At 34.5% G+C, this 14,987-nt stretch overlaps 1 protein-coding gene across 3 annotated transcripts in view; it reads left to right on the top strand.

Moving 5' to 3' along the window:
• LOC142344702 (angiopoietin-1 receptor-like) overlaps positions 1 to 14,987 on the top strand; it is a 207,186-nt gene that overhangs the window by 20,060 nt on the left and 172,139 nt on the right. For all 3 annotated transcript variants that reach the window (XM_075396570.1, XM_075396569.1, XM_075396571.1), the window contains one exon: positions 6,680 to 6,862. In XM_075396570.1, the coding sequence (XP_075252685.1) occupies positions 6,680 to 6,862 (183 nt within the window). The remainder of the gene's footprint in view (positions 1 to 6,679; positions 6,863 to 14,987) is intronic.

Here is a 14,987-nt window from a genome sequence, read left to right as displayed (position 1 = left end):
AGGAACAATATTATATTGGACTGCTATGTTAAGTCATAGTGCCTAGTTAACACTCAGAATAAAAATGTAGCCAATAAAAATCAAAAAACATTTTTTATTTCAGAATTGGTTAGTTGACTGATTAATTTTTAACTTTCAAAGGAACTTGACTACGTTATACGGTTATATTGACAGCATTAAAACATGTCTTATCAGATCTTAGACAATAAAAATTTTGTTCTTCGTGAACTTTTATCATGTAAGATCTGATAGGATACTTATCAAATCTTATAAGATAACAATTCTGCAAAATTGAATTATTATCTTATAAGATCTGATAAGTATCTTATCAGATCTTACAAGATTAAAGTTCACGTAGGGCAGAATTTTTTATCGTGTAAGACCAGATAAGATCTTACACGATAAAGATTTTTGATCATTATCTTATCAGATCTTACACGATAAAAATTCCAGGCTCACTGGGGAATGAAAAAACTAAATGTGCAATGACCCATTTTTCTATATAAGGCAAGTTTTTGCAACACTTCCAAACGCTATTGGTAAAGTTGGTGTCAGTGCCAATTTTAAGAAGGACTGCAAAATACAAATTTTGCCGAAGTTACGCTTTTTTGATACACTTGCATTCTGTGCGGCACTTTTCTGTAATTGATTTAGAGATTCAGATTGCGATATACTTGTAAGAACAATTTCATGACTATAAGATAAATTTGATTTCAGACCTAAACCCAACATCCATTATTTGTTTTCCCTGTTTAATAGCCAAAACATTTAAAAACAAGTTTTGCTAGGTAGGATTGTTATAATTTAAAAAAGGGAAGTTGACAGCACTAAATTTATCCCAACAGATAAAAAACAAGTTTATCAATAGCTATGCTGATATTAACTTGAAGCTCGGCTTCCTCCTATAGTGTTTCTAGAATTTTTGTTTCGTCAGCCTACAGAAAAGTTTTCTTGATTAGACTTTGTGGCAGATCGTTAACATAAACTGAGAGCAAAAACACCTAAGGAACGACCCTTGAAATGCGCCCCTAGTTATCTGCGGTAAAGTGAACGCGTGATCGGAAGAGCAACCCTAGAGCCATGGGTCGGTGAAAATTGGCGCAAAGAGAGCCATGTCCCCATTAAATTGCAAACAAAATTGCCCAGTTAGAATAGAAAGTTCAATCAAATTATTTGCAACATTTTGCCCGAACGAACTGCAGTACGCTGGTCATTTTCCAAGCCAATTTGCGACTGTTTGGAAAGAATTTCCATCCGAAGTTATGGATGTTACCTATTGGGCTTAACGGGAGTAGCTTAATTCCACGTGATGATAGCGTGGTCAAAATTTGAGGAAAACAAAAATTAGCCCATTTGAGAATAAATTCCGCCCACCAAGATGTGGGTTGGAGCAAAATTGATCGGGGAAGATTGATTAGTTTTGCCCACGTAATACTGCAGTTATGTTAGAAACATAATCAAGGCTAAATACTCGGCAGTAATTTTGAATTGTGTTTGAAGTGAAATTGGCTGATATTAAAAGCGGCGGTGTGCTTTTAGCATGCACTCTTAATCGTCCAGTTTATCTTTGCAGGGATGCGATTGAGGAAAAATGCACAACTGTTTTTACCTTTCCTCAATTTCGATATTAATTTTGAAAAATACTGTAACTTGCAAAAGCATTATTTCTTTGTTTATTATACGAAAATAACATGCTACTTTCAATCCGACGTATAGACAGTTTTTCGCCAATTTTTTGTTTATAATGTCATGCAAGAAATTATCATTAACAATTTCCTATTTTGTAAATTTTGTTTTCATTTTAATCCTTCTAAAAAATAATAATAGTAGGAAGGCTTGCAATCACTTGATGAAATGTTTGCAACACTTTTGATATTTTCAGTCCATATTGACCTTGTCTTTTAATAACTCTAATTACATCCTCACGGGGATATTTTTCCAATTTAACAAGACGTATGCAAAACAGCACTCATCAATACGTACAAACATCAAATGCATACAAACATCATATGTGATTATATTATGATTAAATTTGCTCTTATTTAGACCCTATTCACTCCCTCCCCCCACTCCCTCCGTCCCTCCCTTCCCACAACACCCACCCACCCCCCCCCCCCCCAGCCTCAGCTGCAGCACCCACTCAATTACGCAACAGTAAGGTAGCAGTACGGTTAAGGAACACGTCTAGTTATGACTAGGTAACAAGATAGTATAGTAATAAATTATAATTTAGTGACAGACAAGGTTTTATGGGTTTTCACACTACGTAACCACCTGCAGATTTACAACACCATAATGCACATGATGCTTATTAACCTACCCCCTCCCCCCTCATTGCTTATTAAAATAACATTAATCCCTAAACCCCCCCCCCTCCACACACACACACACACACACACACACACACACACACTCACATACACTACATATACGACACATACACAACCACCATAGATGATGATATTTTCTTTTCTCTCAGCTCTGAGCTACACACATGTGTGTCTATAAAGGAAGAAACCAAAACAAAACAGATGAATGTCTTCACATTTGTTCACATGAGTGGCGACGGGTAGATATCTGAATGAATAATTCACACACAATTAGCTTTTGCTTTATAACAAGGAAATGATTTGAGCAGATTAAAAGCAGCATTTTTATTATTGCCTGGATATCGTACAGGATTTGCGTTATTGTCGTTCTCTTGTATTTTTCAAGGACTTCCTAGCTAGATTGACTACTTTATGATGTGTATATCAGTTTAGCTATGAACAAACGGCAAACGGGGAAAGAAACGCCAGGCTTCAAATAGAATGACAGTTTCAAAGACTCTTTCCTTCTCAATAATTGAACTCGACTCACACATTTAAACTTATTCAAACAGAGGAAGGTTATATCGCAGTGAGAACATGAAATAGTTACCAATTGAACAAAATGCACTGCGCTCGTTGAAGAAAATGGAACACGTTTTTTTAAATAAGAGCAGATACAAATTTAGTCATATTTCTTCCACATATTTGATTTAGGAATTGTCTTACTTTTTCTCATTCTTAGCAAGTGTGAACAGTTCACGTACAATTTCAGTCTACAAGAGTAAAACGAACCCAAAATCACCAATTAGGTTTTTCAGAGCTCATCTCTATAAGTCCTTCACATTCTTAGTCCTTCACGTAATAGCAAACTTCTCTTTAAGTCCTTACATTCTCGGTTGCTATTGATTGTGTTTTAATAATCTACCCTCTCATGAGGGCGAGCCAACTTGATTTTTAGACAACTTTATTGAAAGTTAAGTCTATGACTCCCGTTCAGATGAGACAAAAACTGAGAGATCCATGCCAGGAAAAAATAAAGAGACGTTATATTCTTTGAAAACTATTAATGGTCCCCTTAGTAGTGTATAAAACAAGGTATCCAGCTACCACTGCCAACGATGGAAGAAAAGGCAACTGAATACCGTGTTTTATACACTACTATAAAAACCTATCACAATGTTCATTTTGTACTAAATATAATAACACTATAAAACTGACTTAATTGGCTACTTTTACAACTACTATAAAAATCATTCAAATTTGGTCATTTTCTACTAATTATAAAAATACAATAAAAAAACACTCAATATGGTCATTTTCTACTAATCATAAAAACACTATAAAACTGACTATCACGGACAGTAGTGTGTCTATTCAATTATATCTAATACACGTAAAAAAACAACAAACATGTTATAATACGTTTTCTTAAAGCAACCTAAACTAAAACTCGTTGTCACGGTGAAGATGTTTGTTTGGCTTGCCTCGAGCTTTGCTCGCTTACCACGGACAAAGTCCGCTTGCAAATTCATTCATCAGAAGCTTCGCACACCCTCAACCAAAAACTAAAGCTCATTGTCTCATTTGGTGTAGTGGTTAACGCAATGAGTCGAGTTAAGAAACTAGTAACAGTAGACGAAGGTTTAGGGTTCCTTCCGATATGTCATAATCAGTGAACGCCCCTGACTTAATGATTAACTAAGAAACCAAATGAGAAAAAAATACGCTGATGAAACATATGGTAATTTCATATGTGGAGCTGCTTCGCTGATGGGCATATGGAAACTGCGAAATAATTTTGTAACGAAACCACTCATCTAAGATGAGCGAACAGACTTCGCTTGTGGTTTCGCCAAGCTGCTACAAAGATTGATGGAAACACTGTGGTCAGTTTTACTTTTTGCTTGAGACAACAAAAACACATATCTAAGTACGCACCAACGGTCATGGCTCTATGAGACTGTTCTGCCATCGCTACTAACACTCTTAACCTCTCTAATTCAAACTAATGCAAGCTAAAAGAGATCAGCAGCAGCTACATTGAACACAATGTTTAAATGAATAAGTTATCTTCAAATTTGATCATTTTGATGTCGAGTACCGAAGATACAAATTCTGTACTACTTTTAAATGATTTATGATTTATATGATTTAATACTAACTTGTAAACCGTTCTAGTCCTTACAAAGATCTACAACCTGCTGAATGATTTTTGTTTGTCATTTGAAGTATCATTCTGTCTTCAGGATAACACTTACGTTAAGTCTTACAATAAAATTCATTCATATCCACAGTAGCCAACGTACTTGCATCAAAAACTCCTTTTTGAAATATTTATGCGCAAAACCCATAATCAAATTTTGAGGTCTTTCTATTCCGCCTTCCATTTCACGAACAAAGAGGAAGTTAATTACATTGGGTACACTCTTATGAATCTTTCACACGCATATTAGCTGCGGTCAATGTTACCTTTTTGCTCTAAAAATCTCCGTACTATTATATTATTGTCACAACTAAGATCAATTGAAAGTACATACCAAGATATCTTATTGCATACAGTACTTTTCTATTACCATCACTAGCTACTGCATTAGCAGCAGCATTGATTCTAAGTAATGTTCCATCATTTTCATTTCTCTTTAGTATAATCTTAAATCCTATTCAACGTATAATCTTTTCTAAGTCGTTAACAAACCCCAATAGATTACTGATTTTAGTCAAAAATTACATATGACTACTTTAGCATATGAGTACCTCTGAATTGTCTATCTCTTTCATTGTGGTCTCTCAGAAAACAAGGTTCTTTTTAATCATTGTTACCGTAATTAGCTTGTACAACAATAGATTTGGGTAACCTTGATCGATATATTCAATTATTTTTTCACTTCTTGTCTCAATTTACAACAAACTAAACAGTGAAACTACAGCGTAATGTCAAAATCTCATAGAAGCTTTCTCGCCATAAACATTGTCAGCATCATCCTTTACTGCAAGCTCAACCTAAATCTCAAGGTATGAGTCATTTATATTCAAATTGTTTTCATCTTTATTGGGGATAATTTTATTGTTGCTGTTAACTGCACTCAGTACTGGTAAATTATTTGGTTTCTATTTTATAACTTTACTTTTGTGTATGTCGTCATTATAATGAAAATTCGTATCAAGTTAAAAATCCATTTTTAGTGATTTAAAACTGGCAGTTAATTTAAGGTGTTGCGTAAAAGCAAAACTCATGCAACTTTTTAAAAAATTTTTAAAAAGTTAGCCAAAAAATTAGAACCAACAGTTTAACAGCAGTTTTCTGTCTTCAAAGTTAAAACCAATTACACTTTTTTTAGAATTTTAACATACATTTTGGGAAAAAGCAAAAAGGGAGACTAGAGTAAAGACTAGAAAATGAAAAATGTGAACAGAAACATTTGAAATCAGTCAAATGTTAATAAGTCAGTCGATCGGCTAAAATTGACTGAGCAAAAAAAACAGTTGAGCATATATTTCCTCTCCGACCAAGGTGGGTCGGATTAAAAAGTTTGTCTACCAACTATTTCTATATATTTGCTAAAACTCGCCAGTTATTGTTCTGGCAGACAGTTAGTGAAGCGATGTAATTCATGTATAGTTTTACCTGTTCTTTTCCTGATGATTCTATCATAAGTTGTAATCTGAATTTTTGTGCTATTTTATCCATATTTTTGTGATTCGCGATATCTAAATGAAGCGTTTCGTTATATCTAAATGCTCTTCAAAGCATGAAAAATCTGCCTTTTTTGAAAAGCATCCAGAAATGCTTTTTAATTTTTGAAATAGGTAGAAGTTAAGTAGATGCTTTTGTACATCCTTCTGTCATAACCACTCCTTCATAATGTTTATTCTCATTTTTCCGCATGCAATCAAATTTAGGAATCAAAATATACAAAGCTCGAGGTTACCGATTAAAAGGAAACTTTTGAGGATGGCTCAAGTAGGAAAAGAAGTCGTCACAAAAAGGAGTATAATTTAAATGGGTTCTTTTTCAAAAACTGTTTTCAGTTTTGGGTTTTTTCGTGAAACTGATTTCGATGAAATCCTGTTGCGATTAATATTTGCTGTTTCTAATAAACTTACCAGCGATTTACAGCTGAAGCGTTTGTATTTGACCATATTGTGTTAACTGCCGCCCTCAACTTTGCAACTTGAACAGGGCTTTGGCAGCAATAGTGACTATTGATCTTGTTCATAGAGTAGTTAGTTGCCCAGGTTGAGGCTTCAGACCGAATTGAGCTCTCAGTAGACAAACTTCGATCAGACAGCTTTGCATCGTTCACTTGAATTATATATTCTGAAGAAATGTCGAGATCTCGAAGGTTAACTTTGGTTGTTTTCGTTCACAGGCACTGGGTTACCGGACAAGGCAATGGTCAAGGTGGTGGCACCCTATTCAACGAGTAGCGAGTATTCCAAGGTTGCTCTATTCCTACCAATAATGGAGGGGACATGCACTAACACTGGTTCATACACTGTCTCTCTCAGACAACAGAGTGTCGAAATCACTGCCATCAAAATACCCGATCATGGTTAGTTTCACCTCTCACAATAGCCATCTTCCCTATTTGTGACTCACTGTTCCAAGGTTTCTAGTATAAGACTAACAAAAACAACCCGGATTGAGAACGAAATCACGATTAACCAGAAATTTGTAAGTTAACCGTTCAACTTACCAGTTCTAACATGTTAAGCAATCGACTGATGAGAAACTTAAAAGATACCCCTTCATCTTGTATGCGTTTATCTTGCCGAAATTTCTGGGTTGCGCTTGAGAGTTTTCCGTAGAAAAAGATCTGACTGGTCTGTTTTTTTTACTCGAAATTCTTGCACGATTTGAATGAGCAATAATGAGCAACAGTAAATCGACAATTGTAGACATATTTTCTTTGAACAACCAATTCAATACGTGGCCAGTGTCTGAAAAAGTAAATTTCAATAAATTTTGAGTTAAGTTTTGGATAATTACCCTTTTGAGCATGTAATTTGCCTAAACATGTATTACCCTAATTCTATTAGTAATTACCCAATAGAAAGTCCAAATTACCTAAATTAAAAGTCCAAATTGTTCATGTGAACAGTGCTATTGGTAATTTCAATATCACTTATTGTCTTCTTAGTCTACAGTTAAACAAAAAAATAAGTACAAACAGTATAAAACAATAACAACTTGATAAGTTTTTTTTATCTTCCTCGGAAAAATTTTATTGCCAAACCAACTGAATCTACTCCGAGAACACATTTTTAAAAAAAATATGCCTACATCCAAAAAAAAGTGTCACAAGATTTGAAGTAATCTACAACTTAAATCGTGATAGGTGGCGAAAAATAAGTTGCGGGTTTTTTTCTTTTGGCGTTTTTTTTTATTCTCTTATTTAACTGCTTTGTGCCTGGTTAAACATAACTAAGTTTTCAAGGAAAATCATCAATTTCTCGTACACAAAACACAAAAGTCAGAAAACCGGTCAAGTCTAATCTAGGGTGATGTTACCTGGGTTTCAACAATTAAACCAGAAAACAGTTAAACGTTCATAAATATCATCACTTTCTTATCTATTTTTCAAGAGAAAAACTAAAAAGCGTCAAGCTGAAAACTGTTCTTTAAAACTGCTTATTTTCCTCATACGCTCCATCACACACACAATCGGACAATTTCTAATCACACGAGGAAAATTTTCTCGTCTGGAATCACACGATATCAAATTTCCACACAAAAAATTATCACAGGAGTTTTCATGACAGGAGAAAAAAGTGTGACTTTACACGGAAGAGTAATAGAGTAGTGTAATATTGAGGGGAAAATTTCTGAAGTTAATCACCAGTTCACCTTTCTTTCTTTTCGGTAATTAAATGTTGTATCCGTAATTTTATGCAAAATTGAGCTAGATCAGCCTAGTGTTAACGGTTTTTCACACACGCTCACACCTCTAATCTTACAACATGGGTCGAGAAAAAAGCCCTAAAAATCGATTATATACTCGGACATTGCTATCTTGCAAAATAAGCGTTTGCTGGCTAATTTTTACGAGTTTAGCTTCTAAATTGTAGGTTATTACAAGTTAACCATGCCGTCTCAGAACGGGTAAGTGTCCCCTAGCAACACGAAAGCTCCCATCTTAATTATGACCTCAAAATATCATACAAACTGTAATCTTTGCAGTTTGTTTTATTGATGTTTTAATGGTCGAATCGTCTTAATTTTTTCTTATTGCGTTTGCTGAATACTTGCACGAATCTTCTAAACTGTGAAAAAAAAACAATTACCAGTCTTTCGGAATCAAACTTTTGTATTCTTTTGTATAAAGTAAAATGTCACAAAATGTGTTATGCTGTATTAACTAAAAGCTTTTTATATTTTTGTCAGTTAGTTACGCTAATCCATTTTGCTCAAACATTTATTCAAAAATGAGAAATTTATAGATCTTGTTCTTGGTAATTTCAAAACGACTTACTCATAGAATTTTTTTTGAAAAATCAAGACCATCTTGTAGTTCCGTATTTCTGTTTTTTTTCCTCCACTTTCATTTCTCTCGAACAATCAATTTCTGTAACTGAAAAGGCAGTTTTTACAATACCGTAACTGCTTGGAAAAACAAAAGTCCAATGAGGCTTTGCTTTACTTTTTGATAATCAGGCTTGTTTCCACGGTCAAATTAATTTTTGAGGTAACACTTGATAGCAAAATTTTGTAAAACTTTATGCAGAAAGTTTTGTACAAGGCGTTGAATCAAATTTTTTACAGTCTTTCAAATTTCTTACAGTCTTTCCTATACATCAGCCAATTTTTTTTCTATGTCAACCTTCTTTTGCACAGTTTCTGATATCGAGTGGTCACTTTGATAGTTTTGGCCAATAATGTTGGTTATAATTTTTTCTAATCCTTGAATTTTAGGACACTGTAATCTTTAGAGGTCATCATATCAAGTATAGTCACGTAAGAAAAGTCAAATCGTTCAAAATGAAATCGGAAATCTAGAAGACATGATTTTTTATGTAAGCAAGTTTTAACTTCAAAAGCCATTTGAAAGCATGAAAATCTGCAATTTCCGTCCAAATTTGTCAGTTTGTAGGTTCCGGACGTGTTTTTTTCTGGTTTCGGCGTGTATTTACTGGTTTTTGCGGGTTTTTTGCTAATCTTAATACGTTTCTTGCAACGTTTTAAGATTGTAAATCATTGTCATGCTCAAAAAGAGCATCGCCCAAAATTTCAAAAATTTTTTCGAAATTTTCAATTTTTTTCATGAATTACTATGAACATCATGAGAATCAAAACGAAGGATGTACAGAATATTTTCAGAAAAAAAAATGTATCTATGCGAACAGACTGCGCAGAATGATGTAGCAACATACTCCTAGGATATACTGATTCAGTAATGGGCCGACGATATACAATTGGAATACAATGTTTCAGTACTGAAATGCTCTGAGACTCAAGTCCAGTCTATTGAACTTGTTTTTTTTTAATTTTCCATTGCTTAAAATAAGTCACTTTGATTTGAACTCAATTCTTGTGCATAGAATTAAATTGGACAATTCACACGCTTTTCACGATAATAGGGCTCGGTTCATCACCTCAATTTAATAAAAATTGTTCAAATTGAATGTTGTCCTTAGTTATCCTTTTGTAGCTGAGGTCCACTTGTGAACTTAAGATGACCTTCATTCACTAATAGCACTTAAACTAATAGTGAAGAAAAGAGCGTGCTCTGTTTTAATCTCTGGTCTGCTAATCATGTTGACCAGTGTAATTATAAATTCATAACATATTCCCCTGTACCTTTCGAATAAATGAAATATTTTAATACAAACATTTAGCGATAAATATTCTCGCAAATGTGAATTGGTATAAACGTATCTTGTTATTTACATTTCAGGCTTTCCTTTATCATTCAGCTTTTCATATTTTTTCAATATTTTGCTTTAATTGAATATCTCTTCCTGAAATCTAAAAAAGGAACTCGTTTTCTCAAAAGTGAATCTGAACAATGGTGTTTCTTTGTTTGTTTGTTTTCGATTGTTTACCGCTTTGAAAAACCCCCTCTTTAAATACCCTCCAATCCTTTAACGACCCTGCCGCTTAAATTGGGCCCACTTTTATTCCACTCGCTCAAGAACCGAAATCCCCGGTGATAAAGCGAGAAGACATTTTGCCTAAAAAGGCGGATTCTCTTTGAAAACCGGGGGACTCTTTTCAACAAAAAGTACAAAAAATTCCAGCATATTCCTGCATTATGGGCTGTCTGCTCTTAAATGTAGTATTCCTGTGGGAGGATTGTGGTGAGAAAGGGTAGATAAAATTGAAAGACCGTTTCCTAATTTAATTAAATGTACTCAATTACAAGGATGTAGGGAAGGGATGCTTTAGATGCATTTGAGGATGCTCCCCCATTTTGCACTATTTGTGAACAACCACAAAACCCCACTTAGTACACGTCGGCTTTTTTAATGTGCTGAAAACGCCCTGCAAACACCATTTTCAAAGTGAACATTTTTGATATCAGCTAGAGATTGTAGTTGTTATGTTTAAGAAATAGGCGCGCTGAGAAAACGAGATGTGAGAAAAGACGTACAGTCATTACAAGCAGATTTTAATTAGCTACAAATAAAACTAAAATGGAAAATCAAAGCCGTTAAAAATAGCCTCAACTGTAAAGGGTTTCATAATTTGGCACTTATCGCAAACGATCTTTTATCAAAGACAAAAACTAACAAGTTCATAAAAGTGCCTTAAATACATTTGTATAAAAATTTATTCTCGAGCCGCGCTCCATTTTCTGCAAAATGACCATCAACTTTTGAAGATTTTAAAATGTCTGAAAATAAGTAAGGAAAAAACAACAAGACAACAAATGAAACTAATTGACAAACTAAAACAACCAGAAAAGACAACAATTTCTGGAAAGTCGCAAAAATAATACCTAACAATTTTTTTTTTAAAAAACGAAAAAGTATTATTAATAATCAGGAGCTGCAAATGCGTTCGCCGAAGATCAAATGAATTAAAAACAGGCAAGACAAAAAACAAAGAGCGGCGAAGAAAAAACAAAACACACAACCTGCAACTCTAAAAAACATGCAACCCGGAAAAGCATATTAAGGAATCGTACAAAATGCACCACAACATGACGAAATAAGCTCTGAGACGATAAAAACAATTAGCATTAGACACCCCAGAAATGGTATCTCAAAATACCCAAGCCTCAATGCGGATAGGACTCGTACTAGTTTAATGAAAAACTACTACAGTAACAATGATCATAAGGACTGGAAAAGATAACAAAACTTTGAAAGGGTACAGATTGTTATTCCTGACATCATGCCTTGGAAAACTATCCGAGAGCATCGCAAACAAACACTCAGTAATCACTCCGACCAGATAAATCTGTTCGGGGATCCACAAAATGTAGACAGAACTGGGAGATGCACAATCAACAATCCTCTAACACTAACAGAAAAAGCACTAACAAATATCAAGTCGAAAAGTGCCACAGCTGCTGTCTTCTTAGTTGTAGGACCAGCTTTGGATTCTGTCTGGCACCAAAAATTTATACAAACAAATACACATTGACAAACGATGGTGGGTCGTAAAAGGGACCAGAACATTCTTAGGTAACGGAAAAATGAATATAAAATACAACCAAGCAGTATCTGAAACTTTCAGAACCCAAATTTAAAGACACGTCAATTTCACAAAATGCAGATGGCATCCCCCTCTACTACACACATGACAAACAAAGAAAGCTGCTAAACATTTGAAGTCAAACACCCAGAGAACTGGTGCGATAAATAGAAAATTTTAATCATCGCCGGAAAACACTAAACGAAGTAACAACTAGGCATATAAAAAAATACCAACCGGAAACTAAGCCCATGGTTAGAGGTCATTAACATCAGCAAAGAGGTGAAATTTTTGTGACTAGCCGTCAATTATACTAGTTGACATGGACAAATCATGCCAACGGAGGAGTAACGAAACGAGCAAGAAAGAATTAACATGTTAAGACAACTAAAATCAAAATACATACAATCTAATTTTATCATGTTCCATTAAAAATAAAAGCGTAAAGGCAGATCCGTTCAAAACCCTTCTTGCTTACGTTTTCAGATTTTGAAATGAACTTTGCTCATTATTCCGAGTGGGATTGTTTGCTCCTTATTTGTGCTTTTTTCTGTCTGGCAACGGACTGTACTATTTGTCTCTGTTTCGTCTCTAAGTTAAACTGAGCTTTTTGTGAGCAGTATGCGTTCTCACTTTTATTAGAAGTGGCGATGAAAGACATTAAATTAAGACACTAAAGAAAAACATTTTCAGTATTTTACTGTAGTTCAATTTATAAACTTGTCGTAAGTAGATATCCTCACGTTTCCTAAATTTTCTGAATTAGAGATAAAAGTGGCAATCATCAGGCAATTTAAAGAAACAAAAACGGAAATCGTAAAAATTATTCTGTTGTTTGCTAATTTTTGATTATTTGTATATGAGTAGGTCATGTCCTGGACGTCCTGCAAGTTGTAATCCTTTCTAGTTCTGAAAAATTTCAATAAAACAATTTTTTTGTTTATCATAAGGTTTTGTTTCAAGATCATATACAACAAACGGCGTTTTGGAGGTGTATTTCTTTCAGGTATTAGTAGTTATTTTTACTTTTTGCATCACCTCTGTCAATTCCTAAGCATTTTTAGGCTCCCCTTTAATGATTGTGTTGAAAATAAACAACGAATGATTGAATGTCCCTTTTTTTGGTTGATACTAATATTTCAAAAAAAGTATTGCAAAATGGTTTCGCAGCATGTTCAACTTTTTTTGAAAACTTTCATTATAAGGGCAAATAATAAAATCTGCTGATTAAGATTTTGCTTTGATTAGGACTGCAAGTATGAAAGCATCTCTGTTGAGCTTTTGGATGCAATTGATATCTTAATCTTCCAGTAAAAAAACAGCCAATTTCAAACTGAATTACTGCCAATTGCTTCTAGTTCCTCTAGGGCAATTTTTAGTGTAATTTACTCCCGTTCAAGTTTGTTGTATATGGTTTCTCCCATTTTGACAAAAAAAAATGTCAGCTTGTCTTCTGTGAAAAGTTGTTGAGAAATCCCGCCATTTATTGCAAAAAATTACGGTAAGAAAGAGATAAATTTTCCGAACAAATCTCCAAATAATTTAATTACTACTCCCCTTTTTGTCAGTTCCGATCTCGGGCGTTTTTGAGAGTTTCTAGGGCGTTTTTGATGCCAAGAAAAGATTCGCCTCAATGAAGGTGATAAATCTATTGAACGATTCAGTGTCTTGTCGATTCCATACTCCTGTTCTCAGACCAGCTCTCCAAGCTGCCTTTCTTTCTGGGTATTCTCTAATTACGGCCGCTTCCTTAGTATAAGGCCAACAAGGCTAGCTGAGTCTCTAATACGTCTCTTATTTCAATTTGCTTTTGAGTAACCAAGCCACTTTTCTTGCAAATAAGAGCATGCTGAACGGTGATTTTTCCACAAAGTTGGTCTTATTTTTAAATGAGATTTTTCATTGCTAGATTATATTTTATCTTTATTGCGTCATCAATTTCCTTCTTTGGTAGGCAGATACTGTTGATTTTGGAAACGGTGGTAGTGAACCAACACTAAATGCCGGTTCAAAATTTCTGTTGAGTCTTTTTCGTTTGGTTTTGAATGGGTTGCTCGGATAAGAGGTTGGTTGTCTAGCTAACATTGTTCGGGTGATACAGTCATCTCGTGCTTTGCAAATTTGCAAATTGTTGGCATCAATGTTGAAATTGGTTTGATTGAAAATGGAACCCGTCAGCAAACAGTAAGAGTTTTTAGACAAATGTTTTGGCTTGTGATAAGCCACAGGTCCGTTTTAGCTGACAAGCTAACTAAATCACTCACTCTTTGGATGTTGTTTTGCGTTTCTGTGAATTATAACAGACAACTGTTTTTGATCTATTTTCTAGAGGTTCAGTAAAAGGTTTGCAACCAGTTTTTACTTTCATTAGAATTTTCTACTCAGCTTGAAATTAATTGATGAAGACGGCGATGAAAATGTTTTAAGGAAAAATGATCTAATGCCCAGAAAATCAAAATTTGTGGCTCTTTTCTGTTATTGCCCCCCCCCCCCCCCCAGCCTTATATAGCCAGTCTATTTGCACCCCCCAAATATGTTCTTTTTGGTCCTTAGAGATCCTTTATTTTAGTCATAATAAATTGCCAGTACCGGTAGACGAATGGATGAATTTTTGTTTCCGGTTGTCAAAAAAACTATTACTATACAGCTATTCCTGCAAAAGAAAGGCGAAAAAATATTAAAAACACGATTATTCTTTGTCTGCTTACATTGTAAGCAAAGTTTGATTACCGTATACGTCTTAATTTCAAAACTTTGCTGCACAAATAAATTGTAAATGCCGTTTGTATATAATTGTGAAATGAAAGCAATATGCTATAACATGTATAAGTGGGGGGTGCAAACGGACGTGGGGGGGGGGGGGCAATAACAGAAAAGAGCCAAATTTGTTTGTCAGCTCTCTGTTTTGCTAGCAATAAAATGTTTCGGGTTTGACTGTTTGGTTGCCAATGAAACCACCCGGGGCTATCCACTCGACGAGACATAAGTCTCTTTTTGATGCCCGCCAGGCAGAAATATTTAATATTTCCCATATTTGT

The sequence above is a fragment of the Convolutriloba macropyga genome, chromosome 8, assembly GCF_964194025.1.
Source record: "Convolutriloba macropyga chromosome 8, txConMacr16.3, whole genome shotgun sequence".
In the NCBI taxonomy this organism is placed as follows: domain Eukaryota; kingdom Metazoa; phylum Xenacoelomorpha; order Acoela; family Convolutidae; genus Convolutriloba; species Convolutriloba macropyga.
Note: the sequence above shows the minus strand (reverse complement) of the source record. Positions and strands in the feature narration are given on the sequence as shown.